At 40.6% G+C, this 22,135-nt stretch overlaps 1 protein-coding gene across 1 annotated transcript; it reads right to left on the bottom strand.

Moving 5' to 3' along the window:
• Positions 1 to 32: 32 nt before the first annotated feature.
• trip11 (thyroid hormone receptor interactor 11) lies at positions 33 to 21,197 on the bottom strand. The gene is made up of 21 exons (XM_067478732.1): positions 20,574 to 21,197; positions 16,684 to 16,760; positions 15,810 to 15,920; positions 14,635 to 14,937; positions 14,301 to 14,369; positions 14,026 to 14,191; positions 13,479 to 13,805; positions 13,284 to 13,324; positions 13,060 to 13,167; positions 12,565 to 12,765; positions 9,262 to 12,291; positions 8,880 to 9,020; positions 8,421 to 8,602; positions 7,018 to 7,181; positions 6,809 to 6,912; positions 6,326 to 6,425; positions 5,159 to 5,240; positions 4,532 to 4,646; positions 2,582 to 2,704; positions 1,873 to 2,017; positions 33 to 1,752 (listed from the first exon to the last, which is right to left on the bottom strand). Exons 1-21 carry the CDS (start codon positions 20,710 to 20,712, stop codon positions 1,538 to 1,540), a joined length of 5,943 nt encoding a protein of 1,980 aa, XP_067334833.1. The 5' UTR covers positions 20,713 to 21,197; the 3' UTR covers positions 33 to 1,537.
• Between the last annotated feature and the right edge of the window lie 938 nt (positions 21,198 to 22,135).

The following is a 22,135-nucleotide window of genomic DNA, read 5'->3' as shown; positions in this document are numbered from 1 at the left end:
AAGGAGGAAAGAAATGACAAAACGAACATGAGTAAGGGATCAGAAGTACCTTTATTTGATTTGAAATTCCAATTAAGACATGTGTAGTAACCTCTGTTAAATCCAAGCCCTGCTTAACCCAACAGTTTCGGATTGAACATTTATAAAAATTTCTTTCACACTAAAGATTTGCTGTTTATACACTTTTTTCAACACACATGGAGAAACCCTGAAACATTCCTTCTGCAGAGGCCGATTGGTGCCTAGACTAAAATGTAGAGCAGCTCGTGTTAAGATCAGCCAGCTCTACACACACTCACTCACACACACACACACACACAAAAACAAATCACTAGGTTAACAATTTACCCAGTGTGGGGTAGGTATGATAGTATTCAGTTTTCATGGCCCAGTGTTGATGATGTATTTATATTACTGCTGGGTCACTAGATCAAAACAGGATGTTTTTCTACCTGTGGACACTGACCAAATTTAAACCAACAGTGGCTTAATTTGTATTGTGGTCAATTAAAACATTTGTAAATGTGCAGTTTTTACATTTTGTAAATATATAATTTTCTATTATCATTTACAATCCTGATTTTACAACTATCTAATTAGCAAAAAGGCAGGCACTTGACTTCCTGACCTTCCAGAGTGCCTATAAATAGGAAAAATGCCACCAATTTACATATATATAACTATATAATAGTATTTTACTTATACATAAGAGTCTCAAGCTTCTGATTGGCCACAATCAGCAGTTGCAGCTTCTTACAATTACAACGCTTCTTGCATATCACAGTCTTGACATCTGGAAAACACAAGATTTAGCAACAATGTCGTTATGGTTTTAACAGATGTAGTGAACCACATAAATCTCCACTCAGCCTGATGCTACCACAGAGTTTTTAGGTAAGTTGGGAACAATCGACTGCATTGTTGAAAAGAAAACGTTGGACATCAAAACATGTGCAATGCGAATTAAAGTAAGCAAACTGAACGAGATGTTTCTTAGGCCTAACCTACGTCTGTCATACTGCACGCAGCGAGTTTACAAGGTCACTTGTTTTCAGAACTGGTGCGACAAATAAGAATCAAAGTGTAGCTCATAACCTAAACAGCTTCTATGAGAATATACCTTGTTGCTCTCACTCTGAGTGACCCACAAGTTGAAAACGTTATCATCTTGCACCATTTTGTGCACGTGGAGTCATTTCATTGACCATTTGAAACTCGTGGGTCGAAATCAAAGTCAGAAGGTCCAAAAGAGTCAAAAAGAGTATTGTTGGATGGGAAACACTTATGTAAAGGGAGAGTCTGTTGCATAGAACACTATTACCAAGTAGAACTTATTCGAAAAAAGAAAAAAAAAAAACTTGTTTGAATTCCCTCCCAGACAAGGAAGTATTTTGTCTATGAATTTGTATCTGTTTTTTGGAGACAATAAAAAAGAGCAGCAATATGTAGCAGACCTCCTCAAACCTCTCAGTCTGTGTAGTGTAAAACTCATGCTGGATGAATTAACACGTCTAACTGGCACGAGTTACGGAACAGATCATTGCTTTAACAAGTCTTTGAGCACAGCTCCAGCGCTGGCATCAGCTGAGATTGGCACAGGTGTGAAGGTGGGCAGGGCATCTGAGATGGGCTTCATCAACAGGTGACCTCCTGAGCTGCCAGAGCTGGAACCAGCCAGCAGTGGCACTGCTGCAGAGCGAGGGGCCAGGAAAGGATTGGACTCACCGGCTCGCTTGCTGGCTGCTGCAGCTCCTGTGAGGCAAGAGGCTTACACTTAATACAAATAGGATGTGTGTGTGGGGATAGAAGATAATCAACACTTCCTGTCAAAGAAATATCCTGGCAGAGGTTTTTCCCAAAGGTGCTGTTTACCTGCGGGGGCGCTGGAAACAGCACTGGTGGTTTTTCTCAAAGGCGGGGCACTCAGAGGCTTAATGTCATGAACGGGAAGCTTTGGTGCGGGAAGCGAAGGGGTCGACTCTATCTCTAGAAACTTTACAAACATCTCAGAGAAGGACTGCAACGACAAAAAAAACAGGAAAATGCTAAAATACTGACATGATCCACGCAGAGTAAATATACGCAGCTACTCTGCTGCCATAACTGTGTGTCCCTGCATAAGATAATCGCTGCATGAATTAAAATTCTGGGGGATTCAATTTTGAGTGGTACACATTAACAAAAGAAGAGTCATTACTATTATCACACATTTGAATCTGACATTTAAAGTATCCCGTACTTATGGTTTAGCAGGTAGCCATCTACCTTGCATAGCAAGCATTTGACAAAAACTGCTTTATGATGTTTGGCAATTTTTTAATAAGGTTGTTTTTTGCCCCAAAAGGTCATCTGGCCATTCAATATTTTATTCTTTTGCAGTTGGAGAAGTGCATATTCTGTTCTGTCTTCATAAGGACTCTGTAAATAATGTCCCATTGCTTGAAGTGTCATACTTGTACATTATCCAACACAAAGCTGTCTTTCACCTATGGCGTGCGCACTCATCTGTGATCGACTGTTCAGGTTTGAATATATAGACAACATCGAAAGTGTAGGTGTTAAAACTTGTGCCGTTTCTTACTGAGTTGAGTCCTTGGCCACTGGTGGGTCTCTGCGGAGTGTTTGGGACACTCTGTGCTCCTCTGCCTCCCAGCCAGCTTGACACCCATCCAGTAACACCGTGCCGTCCGTCCTCCTCCAACAACTGCAGACAGGAGGCAGACAAAGATTATGGGATTCTCAGAAGGATTTAAGCTTTCAAATCACCGACCCCTAATATTTTATGATGAAGCGCATAAACAAGTTATTAACCCTTACATAACCGATCAAAAAGACAAGTACAGTACACAGTACAGTCTTATGCTGTAAATTCAGGCTCTTTTTTTCCCCTTCTTCTTTTTTCCAAGAAGTGGTCAGAATATTTTCGTTACAACTGCTCTTGGTTTCCTCTCTTCTTGCCACTGCTTTCTGGAAAATTATTTTGTGCACCCACTTACTAGTTAAACTCGTACAAAGGCACCTTGATTCTTTGCCGACAGCACACACTGCTTTTAGAAACATGTGGCTTTATCATTCACACTCCCTAATCATCAGCCTCATTTGCCTGGCAGGATTCAGCTGGATTGACCCCGTACTGTATATACTGTAGTGTATGGATAGCGGCTTTGGGTTTAACAGGCACAGCACATTCTACAAATTCGGCTGGTTATGTGGGACATTTGGCCGGCTTGAACACCACTTGAGTGGAACATTTAAATAGCATTAACAGAACATAAGGGATAGATGAAAAAAAAAGAAAGTGGAACAATCTCCACTGCAATAAAAATTGGTCTTCTCCGGAGTTGTAATCATATTTGCCCCTGTATTTGTTTTCCTGTAGGAGTGTTGGGTAATATACTCGAGAAATGCTGGATGGAGTCCCACAGGGCTCCTGCCCAAGGATTTGCATAAGGAAATGCTTTCTTCTTCAGGGCTGAGCTCAGAGAGGATTTTCAGGGGCTGCTAGAGTTAAAAGTAACTGTTTTGGGTTTTGCAGTTCACCGTTTTTCTCTGAAGGCCATGTTTAAGTAATTAGACTTTTAAAAACTGAAGTCAGAGTGAGCTGTGACAGTATTTAACTAAAATCAAATGTTACACCAGACAAAAATGTGAATATTAATCCTTAGTTGCACTGTTGTTGGTTATTGCATCAGAAAAATTGTCAAAGTGAAAGCTTGAATGAATTCCAGCTCTATGGAGCCCATGATATAGGTTTCACTTTTTGTTGAGACCAGAACAGTGTTTATTTAGCTGTTTCAGAAACACTGCAGAGGAAAATAACTGTACATTTGACACTAAGTAAGACTACATAAGGGTTTTTCCCATATTTGTCGTCTATAAAAAAACAATATGTTTTTCTGCGTTTTCCAAAATAATACATGAAGTGTTAGTTATTCGTGAGCTCTCAAGGTGCTTTAGAGGTCTTGTTTACTTAGGACAGAGAGAAGTTCTTCATGTAAACCTGCTCTTCAAGAGAGCAGAGACTGGGTGATGGTTCATTTTGCAGTATGACAATAATCCAAAGCAAACAGCCAAGACAATGATGAAGTGGCCTCAAGGCGACTCCGACTGTTATCAATTGATCCAACCAAAGCACAGACCTAAACCACAGAGAAAATCTGTGGATGCAAGTTTGCAAACACATCTCCTCCACTCTGATGGAACTTGAGAGGATCGGTCAGGAAGAACGGGATAAATTGCCCAAATCCAGGTGTGATAAGCCTGCACAGACCTACCCAAGGAACTTTGGAGCTGTAAATAATTACTGAATTCATGGTCTTGTGTTTTTGATTTCCATTATTTTGCAAACAAACAAAAGGTTTCACTTCACCGTCATTGCAGGTTACAGTGTGCACATTTATGGACATTAAAAAAGTGCAAAAAGTGAATGGGGCCTGAATATGTTCGACTGTGCCATCTAAATGCCTGAACACATAAATATATCACTGTTTTGGCAAATGAATGGATTGAATTCGAGTCAGCGATATCTCACCTTATCAATGTCTTCTCGGTTCAGTCCCAGAACACTTCCCATGAGCTTCAGCACATCAGCACGTTTGGTTTTAGGTGTGTGGAAGTATCCCAAAAACAGGTTACGCATCAGGACTCTGGAAACAGAACATGAATAATAGGGCATGATGTAATTCAAGTTTTAGGGGAAGTGACCTCCACCCAGTTTTTAATACAGCAGCGTGAAATAAATTAACTTAAATTGTATGAATTTGAATATTGCTTTACTTTAGTTTTTTTTGGGGGGGGAACAAACAAACTAACCATTATTTCTTACAGTTCCAATATTTTACAGGATTGTGAATCTACCTCTTGTTGATGCTCTGTGAAAACCATGTGTCTTCAAAATGTTACTTTCCCGGAGCTGAGAAAAACAGCCTTGTTTTCAGCTTTCAGCTAGTAATTCAGCTGTCAATGGTTTTATGTAGCTCCAGATAAAGAAATAAATATCCCATTAATACTAAATCATTCAGTTTATTTTGACAGTGAAAAACTGCCAAAATTGTTATGGCTTTGGAAATTTACGACTGGGTAATAAAAACCAAATAAGAACTTAATTGTATTGAGCCCAATAAAATATATGGTTTGACCCAAACAGGACTGAACTTACTTGTCAATTTTTCCCTCTGTGCTGTTCAGGAGGAGCATCAGTTTTCTCTGTGCCTCCTCCAACATCTCCTGTCTCACATCCACTGCAACACACAAACACACACACACACACAAACAGGTCATATCCCTTTAGTCCAAGCTTGTACCTCTCAGGTATATAACATATTCAAGTCACACATATGCAGTAAGCATCCAATCAAATGGACAATTTAAACGCTTACAGCTTCGAACCATCTGGGTTAAAAAAAAAATTAAAAAAAAAGTCTACTGCACTATAAAGATCATACGGAACCTGTTTCAATTTACAACCACATTTCCTTTGCTCTGATTCAGAAATGTCCTTGATCTTTCTCTAAAACAAAAGAAAAATGTGTAAGGCTCCACTGAAAATATTCAATAGAATATGGAAACTTTTGTTTTTGGTTCACGTTGATCAAAATAAATAAGGAGATATGCAGTTCCTGGTTCCCATAAGAAAAAAAACTTTACGAAATCTGCGGCTCATACTGTAACACATGAGAGACACATTTACCTCACATTCTCACAGTTAATCTATAAACTATGAATAGACTGTGTAGATTTTTCATAGGACGTAGGTTTGTAAAGTAAACATATAGCTTATAACACGTTTATACAATGTCTGAACATCGGTCAGAGAGTAGTGGAAAAAAAATAGTCTGAGAATTTGCTCTGATGTAACTCCCATATCAGAGCGTGATAAGAGAGAAATCTGCTGAGTATGACATTAAAACATAATACAGGAGAATTATACAGTTATTTCAGGGTGATCTGAGTTTCACTGTATGCTATCCAGTCTATGATAAGGACATTAAATCAGAAATATGAGCCCGGGAGAGAGAAAAAAGAAGAGAATGTTCAAAAGGAGCCAGAGAAAGCCAAAGAAGGTTGGCAGGTCCCTGCTTTGACATGTTGGATGAATGTTGTAGAGTAGATCTGTGGTATCATAAAACAGCTTTAAATACATTTATTTTATTACAATCTCATGAAGACGCATGAATTTTGGTGTAAAAGTAGACAGTTACAGACAATCCAATATATATTCTGTAATTTTATATATTTTTTCAGACAATCCAATCTTTTTCATTTGTAGAGGTGGAAAAAAAAAGTGTTCAGACCTGCAGAAAAAAAACACGTAGCTGCATCTCACCTTGTTTTTTCATATCTTCAAGTTGTTCCTCCTTCAGATCGAGCTGATCTGTGAGACGGGACGCGGAATCAAGAGCTGCGTTGGCCTCATCAAGGTTTATCTGACAGAGCACATAAAGCCATTATAGAGCGGTCAGTTGAAATGGTTTTCATTCCAATTCAATATTAACTGTCATAACATTTCGGCATGAAAGGAATATCCAGTTTGAGGTCTTGCTGTTGACACACACACACACACACACACACACACACACACACACACACACACACACACACACACACACACACACACACACACACACACACACACACACACACACACACACACACACACACACACACACACACACACACACACACACACACACACACACACACACACACACACACACACACACACACACACACACACACACACACACACACACACACACACACACACACACACAAAAGGGAATGTAGTAGTTTTTGATTGCTGGTTTACCTGGAGTGCAGATGCTTGGTCTTCCATCTGCTGAGCTTTCCTCCTCCACTCGTCCTTCTCCCTCCTGAGTTTGTCTAGCTCTGCTGAGTACATGGTCTTCTCCTCTGAAGTGGAAAGAAAGGTCAAAATTATTATTATTATTATTACTACATTTAATATCAAATGTTGTATGTTCCTCTTAATGTGAACAGTCAAAGCAGCTGACTTGCCTTCTTGGAACTGCTCTAGCACCATCTGCAGGTTGGAGAGCGACACTGCATACTGGTTGACCTGCTCCTGGGAGGTTCGGAGTTGTGCCAGTGCATCGTCCCTCTGCCTCACCACTCCGCTTAACTGCTCTTGCAGAGACTCTACCTGCATACTGGCCTGTTGACTGAGGCAGAGTACAAGCAAACCGAATAGACAGTGACTAAACTTACGTTTGCTTTTGGTTTTGACAAAATCTGCGTAACTCGGTTCAAATGTGGCTTGACTTTAAAAGAAACGTGGACTTTAGTGCACAATTTTAATTTTAGTAATTTACACAAAATAAAATACAGGAACATGTTTAAAATGTTCAAATTATTTAAAACACTAAAATGAAAAACAAAAACAAAAAAAACAACTACTTAAAAACGACAGAACCATGCAAATCTGTAGTCATAGCTGTTCTTTATGTCCAATTTTAATTGATGAACAAACTGTAGATTTGCCCTGTAAGTAAGAGATCTGGAACCAGAATAGAAGCAGAAGAGGAAGCTGACTGAGAGACACCATATGTCATAATCCAGGACATTGTGTCATATGCGTAACACTACGCTTTAACCAGACATAATATTGTCATTGGGGTCAAAATGAAAGTGCCCAACCACTGACACCAAAGACTTATGTGGCTCATTGTAATACCAGATCACAGAAAACTAGAGTTATTGTGTAGCAGTTGTATGCTTTTCTGAACCAGTCAGGTTGCAGTTTGCATGCTTATCTGTCCATGTGAGTCATATTCTAGTTCATCCATGAGCCCAAGTGGAAGCCAGACCTGATGAAATTCTCTACAGGCAATTCTAAGATATACAGTAACATTACTGAGAATGGGGTGGATTTAAGTTTATTGTGACTTTAACTTTTTACCATTAAGATGTAATCTAAATGAAGTCATTGGGACCTGTTGGAAGACATTTCAAAAAGGCACTACTGTGATGCTGCATTCTGAAGAATGGGATGGATGGAGCCTTACTTGTACCCTTGAGTACAAGTGGATGCTTGTGTCAATTTGAAATAATTCCCTCAAGGCGTCCTGCAATATTGTGTAATAAAGAATGATGACAGATGACCTTTGACCAACAAAACATAATCTGTTCCTCCTCTAGTCCAAATGGATGTTTGCAGCAAATTAGGATAAATTGGTAACCTTGATATTTGATCCACATAAAAACATAAAGACAAGTCCAGAAGAAAATGCAGCCGTAATATTGTAGCTTTTTCTGAAAAGCCTTCCAACGAATGGCCACATGATACAAGGGTACAATGTGTGAGGGTCTAAAACACATCTATAGTGTTCTATTTAATACGAATTTGTTGTACTTCACATCACACTAAATACGCAGACCACAGATTTATTGTTTATGCTAACCTGGCATTCTCAACAGCACTCGATGATGTTGCCAGCATCGCCACCCTCCTGCGAAGTTCAGTCTCCCGGTCTTCTGCAGCGAGGGCCTCTCTAGTGTAGGAGTCCTCGATGTCCAGCAGGTGATTGCGCAACCTTTCCAGCTCCAAGTTGAGGCGCTGTTCTTTATCCCTTGTATGCTGCAGCTGTGAACAAAAGAGAAGCCTTTGGTCAATTTGCAAGGTGAACAACATGCTGAGGGGTCAATTTATTTGTGTGTTTTCTCCCAGACCAGTGCAGAAAACTAAATGTGAAAGATGAAGCCAGTATTTTCTACTTTGAGCTACTAATAAAACACGGGGACACAGTAATGAAAGGCGCAAGGGTACAAATGATTTGGTATTTTTAGCTTGCACATCAAACAAGTCAGCAGTGAGCAAACACGTATGCAAAAGGTAAATTATTAAAATATAACCTTCCTACCTCCGTCTGTACTGCCGTTGTCTCCATTTGTTTCTGCTTGAGTGCCATCATCACCTGATCCCTCTCCTGCTGGAATGCAACAGCTTTCTCTTGCATGGACTTCAGTTCATTTAGAAGCTGATTCAGCTCACCAGACTTACCCTGTGTCACAACAGAGAGATGAAATTAGAAATCTCAATGCACAAAAAATAAACAAAAGCGGACCACTGCTCCCACTCTAAATCATGAACATACCACTCACCCTGGAAATGCCATAGAGATAAATTGGATTACAAACATGTATTCAATTGAGAGACTCAAAAATATAATTTTCCTTAGTAACACACACACACACACACAAACACAAAAAAGGGATAATTCTGAAGTCTTCGTATCAACCGACCTGTTCTTTGTCCTTGAGCATCCTCTCCACAGTTGCATATTTCTCGCTCATTGCACTCAGCTCAAACTCCTTCTCTCTCAGCAGGAGGGAAACCTGCATGTTGGTTTCCTGCAGTGCTCTGAACTCTGACTCTTTCTCCCGAGAGCGTGCAGCCACCAACTCATTCTCCTCTTTCAGCTTCTTCACATCCATCTCCAGAATAAGTGCACGCTCTTTAAGGTTGGTCACAGCCTGCTTCAGCACCTCGTTGTCATTCTCACGGTTACGAAGTGCCTCGCTGACCTGAAGTAGTTGGTCACCTTTGGTTTTGATTAGCAGGTCTTTCTCCCTCACAGATCTCTGCAGGGCTTCCAACCGCTCTCTGATCTGCCGAACCTCCTCGGCCTGACTTCTCTGCTCACTCTCTGAGGCAGAAGCTGAGTTCGAGAGCCGGTGGTTGTTCTCCTGAAGAGTCTTGATCATGGTTTCTCTCTCAGCTAACTGAGCTCGCAATTGTACAAGTTCTCCCTGCAACGTTTCATTGTTTGCAGGTAAAAACATCTGGTGGCTTGGTGCCTCAGTTTTAAGAGAAGGTCCACTAGACCGAGCAACTGCAACATCAGGAGTCTGTGCTACACTGTCCAGTTTACCCATAAGGACATCCTTGGTGGTGCTGAGCTGAGTGATGGTCTGCTGGACATGAGCGAGTTCCTGACTCAGACTTCCCAGTCTCTTCTCCTTTTGCTCGTAGCTCTGAATCAGTCGAGCATAGTCCACTGAAAGCTTGGAGCTACTGTCGCTGTCAGCAGAGACCTGACCCTGTAGTTTGATCAGCTCCTCCTGCAGTTGAGCCGACTCATGCTGCATGTTTCTGACTGTTGTGATCACTTGCTGCTTCCACTCCTCCATCTTCTTCACCTGTCCCTTCAGTGTGTCCCTCTCGTGCAACAGCTCTTCAAACTGGTTGCTACTGACGCCGCCCAACCCAGCACCAGACTCTCCTCCTGAGGACTGCAGCACGGTCACCAGAGTTTGGCACTTCTGGGTTAGAGCATCAATCTCAATGTCCTTTTCCCTGATGATGCGGGACAGGTTCTGGATGGTCTCCTTGAACATTTCTTGGCTTCCTGAGGGATCACTCATGTTGGAGAGGCGTTGATTCTCTTGCTGAAGCTTCAACAATGCGGCCTCCTTCCCTGCCATAATGTCCATGAGGCGGTGATGGTCGGAGCGAAGCTGGCTGTTCTCTCTCGTCTTCTCATTAAGCACAGCCAGCACTTGTTCTCTCTCCACGGCGTATGCTTGCAGCTGCTGCTGTAGGAACATGACATCCTGACTGTGTCCAGCCCCACCACCCATGGAGACTCTGGCATGAAGCGCCTGGATCTCCAGATCCTTCTGCACAATCATCTGCGAAAGTTTGCCCACTTCATCGCGAGACACCACCAGCTGGTCAAGCTGTCTGGTCAGCGAGAGGTTCTTCTCATTCAGTTGAGAGATCTCAGTCTCCTTCTCCTTGATACCCCTCACTAGCTTCTCAATTTCTACTTTAGACAGGTCATGCTTCTCATGGCCATTCTCCTGATTAAGGGTCTGGGTCTTGTCTTCCTGCAGGATGACTTCTCCCTGCACAGGTGGCGAGTCAGCACGACCCCGACTCTCACTGAGCTGGAGCCGGGCAATCTCTTCATCTCTGGCCTGGATGAGTCTGTCATAGTTAAGTGTGGTTTGCTGATGGCGAGCATGAGCCTGTTCCAGCTCACTCTGCTGAGCCTGAAGGGACTGCTGCGAGAGAAGGAGGGAGGCCTGCTGCTCCTCCAAAGTTTTCCTCAGTTTGTGGACCTCCTCTTCAAGGTTGTTCCTAGAGGACTTAAGCTGGGTGATTTCTGTCTCCAGCTCCGTTATGATGTCCAGAGTCCTGGGTTCAGCCAGAGGTTGCGGCCGGCTCTGTTGATCCCTGAGGCGATCGATCTCCTCTTTCAAATGGCTGTTGTCCTCCTTCATAAATCCCAGCTGCTTATCCTTCTCCTCTAGTGCCTGTCTGAGATCTTCGGCTTCTTTGGTTGCAGTAGAGAGTCTGTTCTCCAACTCCATCTGTAACTCAGCAGCATTTTGTTTTAGAGTGTCCATGAATACATCCTTCTCCTGCAGCAGATCTGTCAGCTGCTTCTGCCCTGCAACTGTGATTGAAAGCATCTCATTGGTGTCTCTGTGATCAGATGCTATCTGCTCAATGTCTCTCTTCAGCTGAGCTATTTCCATGTCCTTCTCCTGGTTGAGCTTGATGGTGCGCTCATGCTCCGTCTGTAAAGCCGAAGCATCCATAGAGCGGGCTCGAGTCAACTCATTTATCGTCTGCTGGTACTGTTTTGCCTGTTCTGCCAGTGTCCTCTCAGCCTGCCTCAACTCAGTGTCTATCTGAGTTTTCTCTAGTTTCAAAGCTTCGATACGAGTGTCCTTTTCTCGTAATGTCCTGTTCAGAGCAGCCTGGCTTTCCTTCATCTGCTTGGTTAGTTCATCAACTTTACCCAGAGCCTGCTCACACTCTGCTTTCAATTTCTTGTTCTCCATCTTCAACTCATAGTCCTCGGACATCACCTTCTCCTGAGAGCTCCTCAACTCATTCAATTCTCTTCTAAGGTCTGACAACTCGCGCTCCTTCTCTGCCAACTCCTCTTCCGTTCCCAGGGCTTCACCTCCTCTCTCCCTTGCTTGATCCAGCTCTGCTTTGGCAAAAGACAATCGCTCCTCTCCCTCCTGCAAAATCTTCTTCAGCTCTGTGATTTCTCTACGCGACTCCCTGTTCTGCTCCTGCGCATGTCCCAGTTTGTCTTTCAGTTCACTCACTGTCCGTTCCAACTGCTGCTTGCTCATGTGGAGGTCATTTAGAGTGAAAGCACTCTGGCTTATTTTCTCTTTTTGGGTCTCCAGCTCTTGTTCCAGCGTCTTTTTCTGTTCTTTGGTTGTGTTGAGTTCTGCGGCCAGTCTTGTCAGCTTTGCCTCAGCCTCCTTTAGCTGTCCTGAGAGCTGCTCCTTCACTGAGATCATGTGCTAGAGAGAAAAAATAAAAATTAAGTCAATACAGTATTATACATTTCCCATTGATGTGCAGGTATGTGAAGGGCTCCTGCATATTTTCCAATTTCCAATTCTTAATATTTTATTATTAATATCATATTTATTATTTGATTTGAAAGAGTAAAAAAACGATGTGCATTTTCATAATATTTTTCTATGAACTAAAACCATGCACATGAAAATAAAAAAAAAATATATTGGTATTAAAACATAATACCAACAAGAAAATAACAGAGTGAGTCACACCTTTGTTGCTTCTTGGTTTTGCTGGTCTAGCTCCTCCAGCTCACACATCAGTGTGTCCCGTTCCTCTTCAGTTGCTCTCAAGGCCTTTTCTCTCCTCTCCAGCTCTACCATCAGAGCCTCAAGTGACTCTCCAGACTCCGCTTCATTGTTGCTACTATCCATTTGTTCCTCCGTCATTTTTAGTCTTTCTTGCAATTGGAACTGTAAGGAGAAAACAGAAATACTGACTTACACTTCAGGAATTGGACAGATTCAGATGCAACTGCCCACATTGTCGCATTTAATACAACACAATTATAACAGAAATCAGTAAGAACAACTAACCATTACAGTTAAAGGGATTATTATTTTACTCTCAAGTATATGAAACCATTACGAAAATATTACTGTGTTTTATGTTTGAATTGCAATTGTCACAAGTGACATATAAGCAGGACATAAAGTAATAAAGGAACCTCTAGCTTTCTAAATTTTTGCATCAGATTGCATCAGAACCTTCTCTTGTTCGAGGACCTCCTTTTCTTGTCTCAATGTCCCAATAATGGTGTTCAGCTCCAAGATGTCTGCATGCTCAACTTCCTCAACTTCCTCCTTTGGCTCTGTCTGATTTGTGGAAAGGGTAAAAGTAAATAAAGGAGTAAAAGTAGAAAGAAAAATCTACCACAGGATACGGTATAAATGTATGTGTATAATATAGTTAATGACCTAGTAAAACTCACCTCTGTTAGGTTTTTCAGTCTCTCTATTTCCTTTTCTGCAGCTGGAAAGCAGACACTTTTAGTTCATAAACAGGGTTCTTATGACTTTCATGTGTTGAATTCCTTATTCCTTTCGCATTAGGAGCTTTATTTATGCAGATGACACCCGGTATTAATTTACTATAATCAATACAAACCAAAACAATAACAGTATACCTATTAAGTTATTTCTTAATGTGTGGATCTCATGATCTAGCTGGGCTTTTTGGAAAGCCTTTCCTTCCTGTTCTTGCACCCGTGTCTGGAGCTCGGTGACAGAAGCCTGTAGCCGCGTGTAATTCTGCAGCAGTTCAGCGTTTTCTTCCTGGGCATCATTCCTTTCAAGCTGCAGCGAAGCCTGTTTCCTTTGTGCCTCCTCCAGGCTGGCAGAAAGCTCAGCGAGTTGCTTCTCCCGCTGCTCTGCTGCTTCCTGCTGGGACAGTATAGTTTTCTGGAGTTCAGGCAGTATGGAAGGATCTGATGGGGAACTGGTTTGTCCACCACCTGGAAAAAAGGATGCAGGGGAGGGCTTTCATTTTGTGTGTTGTAACTGAGTAGAAACAGTTGTAGTGGTAGAGAGAAGCCGTACCTAAAACAGTATATATCCCAATGCAAATATTCAAATGCACTTAGCAACATTGGTGAATGCTGACCAAAGTGGAAATCAAACCTCTTTAATATTGATGTCCATGGTTAAAGTAACAAATGTCAAACTGAAGCTAACCACTCTGAATTTGTTCCTCCAACTCCTCTATCCTCTCTTCATACTCCGCAAGCTCCTCTCTGTGTCTCCGGGTGATGTCTGCCAACTTCTGCCTCTGGGCATCCTGCACAGCTGCCAGTTCATGCTGGTGTTCATCCACCTCACGACTCATCTCTTCTCGCAGCTCCTGTTCCATCGAGGTTACGGTGTCAGACTCATTGAAATTTAGGAAGGTTTGCATTCTACTATAAAACTGAATTTGTTTTCTCACAACAATAAAAAGCTTTATTAATTACCTTAATAGTCCTTTGAAGTTTGACAATGTCACCCTGGTCACTGTTACCAGATCCTGCTGCTGCTGATGCCTGAAATAAAAAAAGTAAATAAGTCTGCTCAACAATACACATATTGGTTGATATGAGCACTGTGGAGTTCTGAATTTCTTACAGTTTGTTTTTAAAGATAGAGTTTAGGGATTACGCAAATTACAACTCACTTAAGTAACATCTCACCAGAAACACTGTTTTTCATATGGCATCACAATGTCCAAGTGGTTACAGAGAAAGTCCTTCAAATCTGAATCACACACAATTGAGTTCTCTTAAAACAACAAAATCCTCTTTGTTTTACCTGAGACATTCGCTTCCAGTGTGCCACCTCGGCCTCCAGACGCATGACTTCTGTTGACAGCCTATTGATCTCCTGCTGCGACCAGATGACATCGCTTAGGTCCACTTCGTCACCGTGAAAACCCTGGTGGGACCCTGAAGGCCGTGACAGGAAGGAGGAAGCAGAAGAGGAGGTAGTGATTGAGGAAGTAGTGGTGACAGGCAGCAGTGCAGGGCCAGCGGAGGCAGACTGCGCTGACTGTTGCAGCTTCTGGACTTCTTCGTGGAGTGCACTTTGGCGAGCTTTAAGGTGACTGATCTCCACCTGGCAAAGAAAAAAAAAACCCATAGTACCATTTTACCCCCAGATGCTTATATGCATTCTAATACTCAACCTAACATATACACAGGAACAAACTGTACATAAATCTTAACTTCTCTAATACATCAGTTTTTAATCATTTATCCTTACATTTATTACTAAACATGTACTTTCTGAACATAAAACTGTGCATGTTCATTATTTCAAATATAGCAAACTATGTTTCTAACACGACTAAGTTGGTATATGTGGAGTTATGTATTTTTATAAGAAGCCCATTTCCAGGAAAGTTGTGCTGTGCGAAATGTAAACAACAAGAGGATGAGTATTTAAGTGTAAATAGTATAAAAATAATGTTTTAAATGATAAAACTGATATTTGTTTTAATAATATCTACTCATTTTGAATTTAAGATTCACAGGACAGTTTTCCATGTGTCAGTCCATTTGAAAAGAGCTCGGACCGAGAGAAGGTTGTGGCATTTGTTTTTTTGTTTATGTCTGCTTATTTGCATGATGGAGTTTTTACTTGGCAAACTGTGTCCTGTCATACTGTTGCCAATATTGGTTTTTTCTGGCCTTTGTGTACTGAGATTTATCTGCCATCTCTCAGTATTTTATTATCATGAACTATACATATTTAAATCCTCCAATTCTTTAACAGTTAACATTGAGAAATGTTACTCACTAGGTACTGCATAGACAACAAGGGGTGAGTTCACTGAATGACACATTTCTATATATTTAAGCACCATTGTATTGTGTTTCATAGTGGGTGCATGCTGATGTTGGACTGTCCATAAATGCGGTTATTCCAGTTAGAGGACATGTTCTTCAACAGCTACATGCCTTCTTTGTGAACAGAAATATACGTACATCCTTTTGTTGCAGAAGAGTTCTGTATTCCACAGACTGCTGTTTAATTTGGATCTCTGATGCCTCAAGCTTTTCCTCAAGCTCTGCATGGAGCTTTCTTAATCTGTCGTACTGCAACAGAGAGAAAAGGGAGGATGTCAATCACATGGATGCATGCAGGATCGTAACTCCATTCTTGTCCCTTTTACAGGAAGGTCAGGTGTACATCTCAAAGAAGCAGTCCAAGCATCAGCCAATCAATACACATTTTAACTGCAGTAATTTAAATAATCATCTAGTCATTTTTATAAAGCAAAGATGTTAAAGATTTACCAGGTGTTTAAATCTGTATATTTATATATATTACTTTGCTTTTCTTCATCTTCTATAATAGAAAATGTTACTGTGACAAAGTGATAAAAATTCAGTGACTTTTAACAACACCAAAAAATGGTAAATTTATCATTAATCAACACTGACAATAATAGTCATATGAAGCCATAGTCACATTTCATAGTCGTTGCTCCTTGAGTCTCTGTGCTGGCTAAACAAGTGATGATACACAATATTTGGTGGAATGGTTTTTCATGCCGTATTTAGGTGCAGACATTTTAGGGTCCAATTGAGTTACACCGTAGATCTGGACCATTTGGGTTTTTAGGCATTTTTCACCTGAGACATTTCACTTGCCAAAAAACAAGTGCAATTAATATCAATGACGTTTCAACTGTGTCAGTTACATGGCCCTGGTGTTGTTCATTTCTGGGACACATGAATGGAAAAAAGCCATTGTTAATATTAACGGTTACACTTTTTACCAGGTCGTAGCCTGGTGTGATGTGATAGGGTCCACAGTTTTATATTTGGTTCTGAGTAAGCGAACAAAGAATCTAACCTCAGATTTCTGTGTGGCAAATGCACTTTCCACTTCAGCCAACTTGGAATTGGATACCTGCAGTTCTGTAGTGGCATCTGAAGTTACACAGGAAGAAAACACACATTTTAAACAAAAAATGAGAATGTTATTCATACTTTATTATTCATGTTAGTAGGAAAATATACAATAGTCAAAAGGGCACTGCATTTTTCACATAAACACAGTAAATGAATCATAAAGATGTGTTTGGCTTTTATTCAGATTTTTGCTAAGATGAACTTCAACATTAGAAATGCTCTTCAGGTTTGTCAAATATGGCACACAGCACTAACCTAAACCAAATTTTAACTCTAAAACCAATTCTTAACCCTTCAACAGGCCTTTGAAAGGGTCTGAGAACATGAGAACTGTCACTCTGCTGTTCATACAAACCCACGCACAAACACACACACGTTGAGCAGGCCAGCATTTTTAGAGATCTTGTCAGAGCTATTTGATCTTTAGCAGCCTAATGAAACTCAGCTAATAACATTTGTTACTATCGAAACTGAACGTAGGCATGAAAACAACCCAGTTCCAGGCAACATTGTCTCTATATAAAACCTTCCTTGATGGGGTTGGGGACTGGTATGCAGAATGCTTCTCAGCTGACCTCATCCTCCCAGCGCATTGATAAGAATTCATACTTTTTGCTGGAGCTGTGAGCTGGAGACCTCTGTCCAAAGTTCTCTTAGCGTCAGTGCTTTATCATGTATAATCTGTTTGTTTTAGTGATGGTGCTTTTGGATTTAATTGGGAAAATGTGATGCCGCACTTTTGATATAAGCTCTTCAACAATTGTATTTTAATTAACTTTATAAAAAATGTATGAATGCAAACCTACGCCTATGTCATGGTTATGGGTAATACCAAAACTAGTCACTCAAATCAGTGAGAATCATAACATTTTATTAAAAATAACAACAATAATAAAAAAAAAAATTATTTTGTTCAACAAGTTATTGAATTCAGCGTGGGCAGTGGTTATTGCTGCCACTTCACAGCTAAAAGTTCTTTGGCTTGGAACTACAGCTGGCTGTGGCCTCCGTGTGGCGTTCGCATGTTTTCCACATGCTTGTGTATGTTTCCTCCAGGTCTCTGGTTTCCTCCTACAGTCTAAACACATGCATGTTAGGTTAACAAGGTGACACTAACTTGCTCATAGGTGTAAATGTGAGTGTGAATGGTTGTCTGTCTGTGTAAGTCTCTGGGTTTACCAACTAGCGACCTGTCCAGGGTGTACCCTGCCTCTCACACAGTGGCAGCTAGGATGGGCTTCAGCCCGCACGATCCTGAACAGCACAAGTGGTAAAAGATAGATGGATGAAATCAACCATATGTGACTATGAAGAACTGTCTATTCCAAACTGGAAAACAATGGATAATCTATGTTACTATCAGGGTGTCTCCTAAAGCTCTGCTGACCATGAACAAGTGAGTTAGGTGTCTGAGAATGTGAGACTGAGATTTTACACTGAAAAAAACTTTAGCTTAGCTCAAAAGGAAAACATTTCTCTAGATGGAAATGGTATCTACATTTAAACAGGCAGATGCAGCAATAACATTTGGAAACGTTACATCCAACCAAAGTATGTGTCCCAAACTGATCCATTGTTTGACTTACAGCTGACAAACTCAATACAAGCAAATAATGGCAGACATAGAAGAAGAAGCCCCATATGCATGAGGCACACACACAAACAGAACAACATCTACTGGAGCAATAACGATTAAATAACCAAAAACAAAAGCAGCTAGTACCTATCAGAGCATCTTGAATGTTTACCCAAGTAGTTTTACTTTTAGAAGAGAATGCTCTGGCACTGTACAGTAAAGTGATCTCAGCAGGAAAACTGCTGTGATATAGCAGACTTAGAAGGAAGAAGGTGTTTAGTGGTAGTTTGCCATCTGCACAATCCAGTTAGCCTGAGGCACAAAGCAGCAGAAACTGCAAACTGTGTAGCCTTCCTCCTCTGCTATGTGCTTTAAAGACTGGTACTAGGACAATATTGCTTATCTGAGGCCACAATGCATTTAAATTAAACTGACAATGCAGAGGACAGGGTTAGATGGACGCACACAATTCGCTGTGGCAACCCCTGAAAGGGAACAGCCGAAAGGAAAAGAAGAAGACTGGCCAAAACCTTTGCAAAGCTATAAAATTATTAGGTTTATGATTCAAAGAGGTATTTTTATTCAATGCTGATGAAACTAACTGAATCCAAAACGCCATCAGTCTTTTCATGCAACAGTCGAGACAGCAGCTCTTATAAAGGGAGTCCGCAGTATGTCCAGTAATTATCTGAGAACCAGATTTTCCTTAAATCAATAGACCAAAAAAGCAGCAGCGTCTATAGGTCAATTCAGTGCATCAGCAAATAGTCAAAGTTTTTTTTCTTTTTTTTTTTACTAGACCTGTTTCTTGTTGTCTTTTATATGGAAACATACAATCTGGTGGCCAGTTCTCATGTTAGAAATTGTATTTTAACTTTATTGTAAAATGAGTAATGACTAGCTTATTTTAATGGGTGTGATCTTGGCCTTATTATCACTCTAATTAGACACCTGCACCATAACACACATATTGACTTTGATGTCATAAGTACACTTCACTGAAACTAATGAATGTTTTTTTATTGAACATTCAGTTGGTTCTTTCTGCAAATGATTTTTTTGTCTTGATAGCAGGCTTAATAAATCTGGGTTGGGTACTTTTAACCATTTCTGATATCGTATTGACCAAGTTATTCCTGGGTTAATGAACTATTTATTAACTCATAAGATAAATACTTGTTAGCCGCTGCCCTATGAAACAACCATAACAGCTACAACTACACTTTACATTTGTGAAAAGGCAGCAGGACTATTACATATCATATATAATTTTATAAATTTTGCCGACATGTACCTTGTAAACTTGAGTTTTTAAGGTAAATGTAGGTATTGTTATAATTCCTAGCTGTTCAGATCCTAAATTACAATAAGCCAATTACACCCTTTATGACTATTTCCCAGGTTCTAGATGCTTCTAATGTGTGTCATTAGTGACAATACTAAAAGTTCTTTTTGAGGTAATAAAAGATTTCTGTGAGCCAAGCTTTCGTTACATAGGGTAATGGCTTATTTTCTTTAAGCCTGCCCTCCCATGATGACAGCAGAGTGTGCTACAGTAATCCTAAGAACAAATATTTAGTTGACTCTTAGTAAGTGTAGTATTATTTCATTTATTTAAGATATTGTCCGGAGTATTGCATTAATATTTATGAATTAAAATTATATTATTTATTAGCTTCATAAGGGAAGATACTCAGCATCTAGTGATATCTGTTTGTTTCAAACGTCACTGACTGCAAATGATGTGCAGTATGGAAACACAACATTTATTTTGTAATTATGATGGTTAGTAGGTGACAGTTTGCTTCCCACTTGAAGTGCTTCCAGATGTCTCATCTGCCATAGGAACACCTCTGGGTGCCCCAGAAGCAATTGGAAAGTGCTGCTGGGGAGAAAAGTATATCTGGCCCACCGTGACAGGCCTGCTGCCACTGCAACCAAACTCTGGATAAGCAGCAGACAATGGCTGGATCGTTTGTCTAATTATTTTTGAGCCCCTAAAGTTGGAGTCTATATAAAAAAAAATGGTGGACATCCCAAAACCATTCACGATGTTTTTGACAAGATCACGTAAAAGCTGAGTCTACATTTAGTGTGAGAACATTTTGATTGTTGCATAGTGATGACGGACATTGTGTCGCTATTTAAATAGTTATGGGCCTAATTGCAAATGAACGTTCCAGAGTATCGAAATATCTGCAACCAAAAACGATCATTTGGCCAACAAAAGCATAAGAACAAGAACACAGGCTTACCCCCTACTTCTTCCACTCCTTCCAGTAACATGTCCTTGGTGAAGTTTGATATTTGCCCGGTGAAAGACGTCAGACTTCCGCTGACCTGGCCTAGAGACTGGCCGAGGCCGGAGCCCAGTCCCTCCAGCCACGATGACATCCTCGGGGGAGCTAAAAAAGCAAACAAAAACAAAGCAGGGCCGAAGAGGACGTGGGGCGCTAGCCTAGCTTCGACTCGACAAGTGACAGAAGTGTGTCGGTCATTCAGCTTTACATGTGATCTCGAAACCAAAGAGACACAATAACCGTAAAAAAAACAAAAACAATAATACTTTAATCTTCCGAACAAAGTCAGACTGAATAGCGCTCATTTACCACAGACCCCGGCTAATAACAGCTGATCGTTTGGCTGCGGAATTTAAGCGAGACAAGCGAGCTACGGGACATTTTCTCACACGCAGACAGCTAGTTCCTTCGACGGCAGCCTTATGTTAAAGTCCGTGTGCTCTGCGATGGGTGAGAGTGCTATTTCACCCGTTTAATCCCAGTTGAAGAAACACAGACGCCCCGAGACTGCCACCTCAACTGCAGCCATTATCGGCTCAGCCGTGGCGGCGATGGCTGTCAGGTTTGACGTGGACACGAAGCACAGCAGCGGTGCATTGTGGGATACTGGAGGACCAACAAACACACGGTGCGTTCAGAGTTGCACCAATAATCCGGAGAACTCTGAGTTTATATTTACTTTGATGAACCGTTTAAGCTTTTGAGGTATGTTTTGTAGATTTTGGTAAATTATTCTTTACAGACTACAAACTATAACCTACCAGTTTCAGGTACTTTTAATTTAACTTATCTACTGTGAATGCTGAAGCAATGATATCGTAATCTTTATTATCATAATCATTATAATTATTACGACCTCCGTCTTCCGACCGTTCTTAACTACTTACATGCAGCTAGAAAAACCGTTCAAATTTCAAAGCGTTCATCATTGGTTGTATACGGTTCTTTAATACTTTTTAAGATTTGCTTACGTTTTTAAATTAATGACATCATCATCATCATCATCATCAATGACATCACATAATTGCCTGTGAAAGTTTCTGCCTCTAAAGTTTTTTAACTGGCAATGAAGTTTGCCTAAACTCACCACTATATGAGGAAGCAAAATTTCGTTTGGGCTATTTCAGCAGAAAGCAGTCCAGCTTTTTTCGGCTTTGACTGGAAAATCCTTTCAGCGCCGAAGCGTTCACAGTGCATTATCTTTTTGGAAATGCTTTTTCTAGTTATTTGTATTTTCTGCGATTTCATACTCCACTACATTTCAGAGGCAAATATAATATCTTTTTTTGACGACTTTAGTAGCTTATTACTTTGCAGAATTAGACTGTTAATAAAAAAAAAAGTAAATTAGCAAACATTATTCCACATTAAGATTTTTGCTCTACCACATTTCTAGGTAACTTAAGTTACAAGTTACTTGTCAGATTCATACTGATACAAAATGCAACCTAAATTTTGATGCATTATTGTAGCACTTCCATTATAATGGACAATAATATACATTGAATCTGAAACTG

This window comes from Channa argus, chromosome 16 (genome assembly GCF_033026475.1).
Source record: "Channa argus isolate prfri chromosome 16, Channa argus male v1.0, whole genome shotgun sequence".
Classification (NCBI taxonomy): Eukaryota; Metazoa; Chordata; class Actinopteri; order Anabantiformes; family Channidae; genus Channa; species Channa argus.
The sequence above is the reverse complement of the archived record's forward strand: the minus strand, read 5'-3'. Positions and strand labels throughout refer to the sequence as shown.

Coding starts and splice junctions, on each gene's coding strand:
- trip11 (XM_067478732.1), bottom strand. CDS start 20,712: ATGTCATCGTGGCTGGAGGGACTGGGCTCCGGCCTCGGCCAGTCTCTA. Junction 13,806..14,025: donor GGAGGAACAAATTCAGAGTG/GTTAGCTTCAGT, acceptor CCTTTTTTCCAG/GTGGTGGACAAACCAGTTCC. Junction 4,647..5,158: donor ACAGAGGGAAAAATTGACAA/GTAAGTTCAGTC, acceptor TTCTGTTTCCAG/AGTCCTGATGCGTAACCTGT.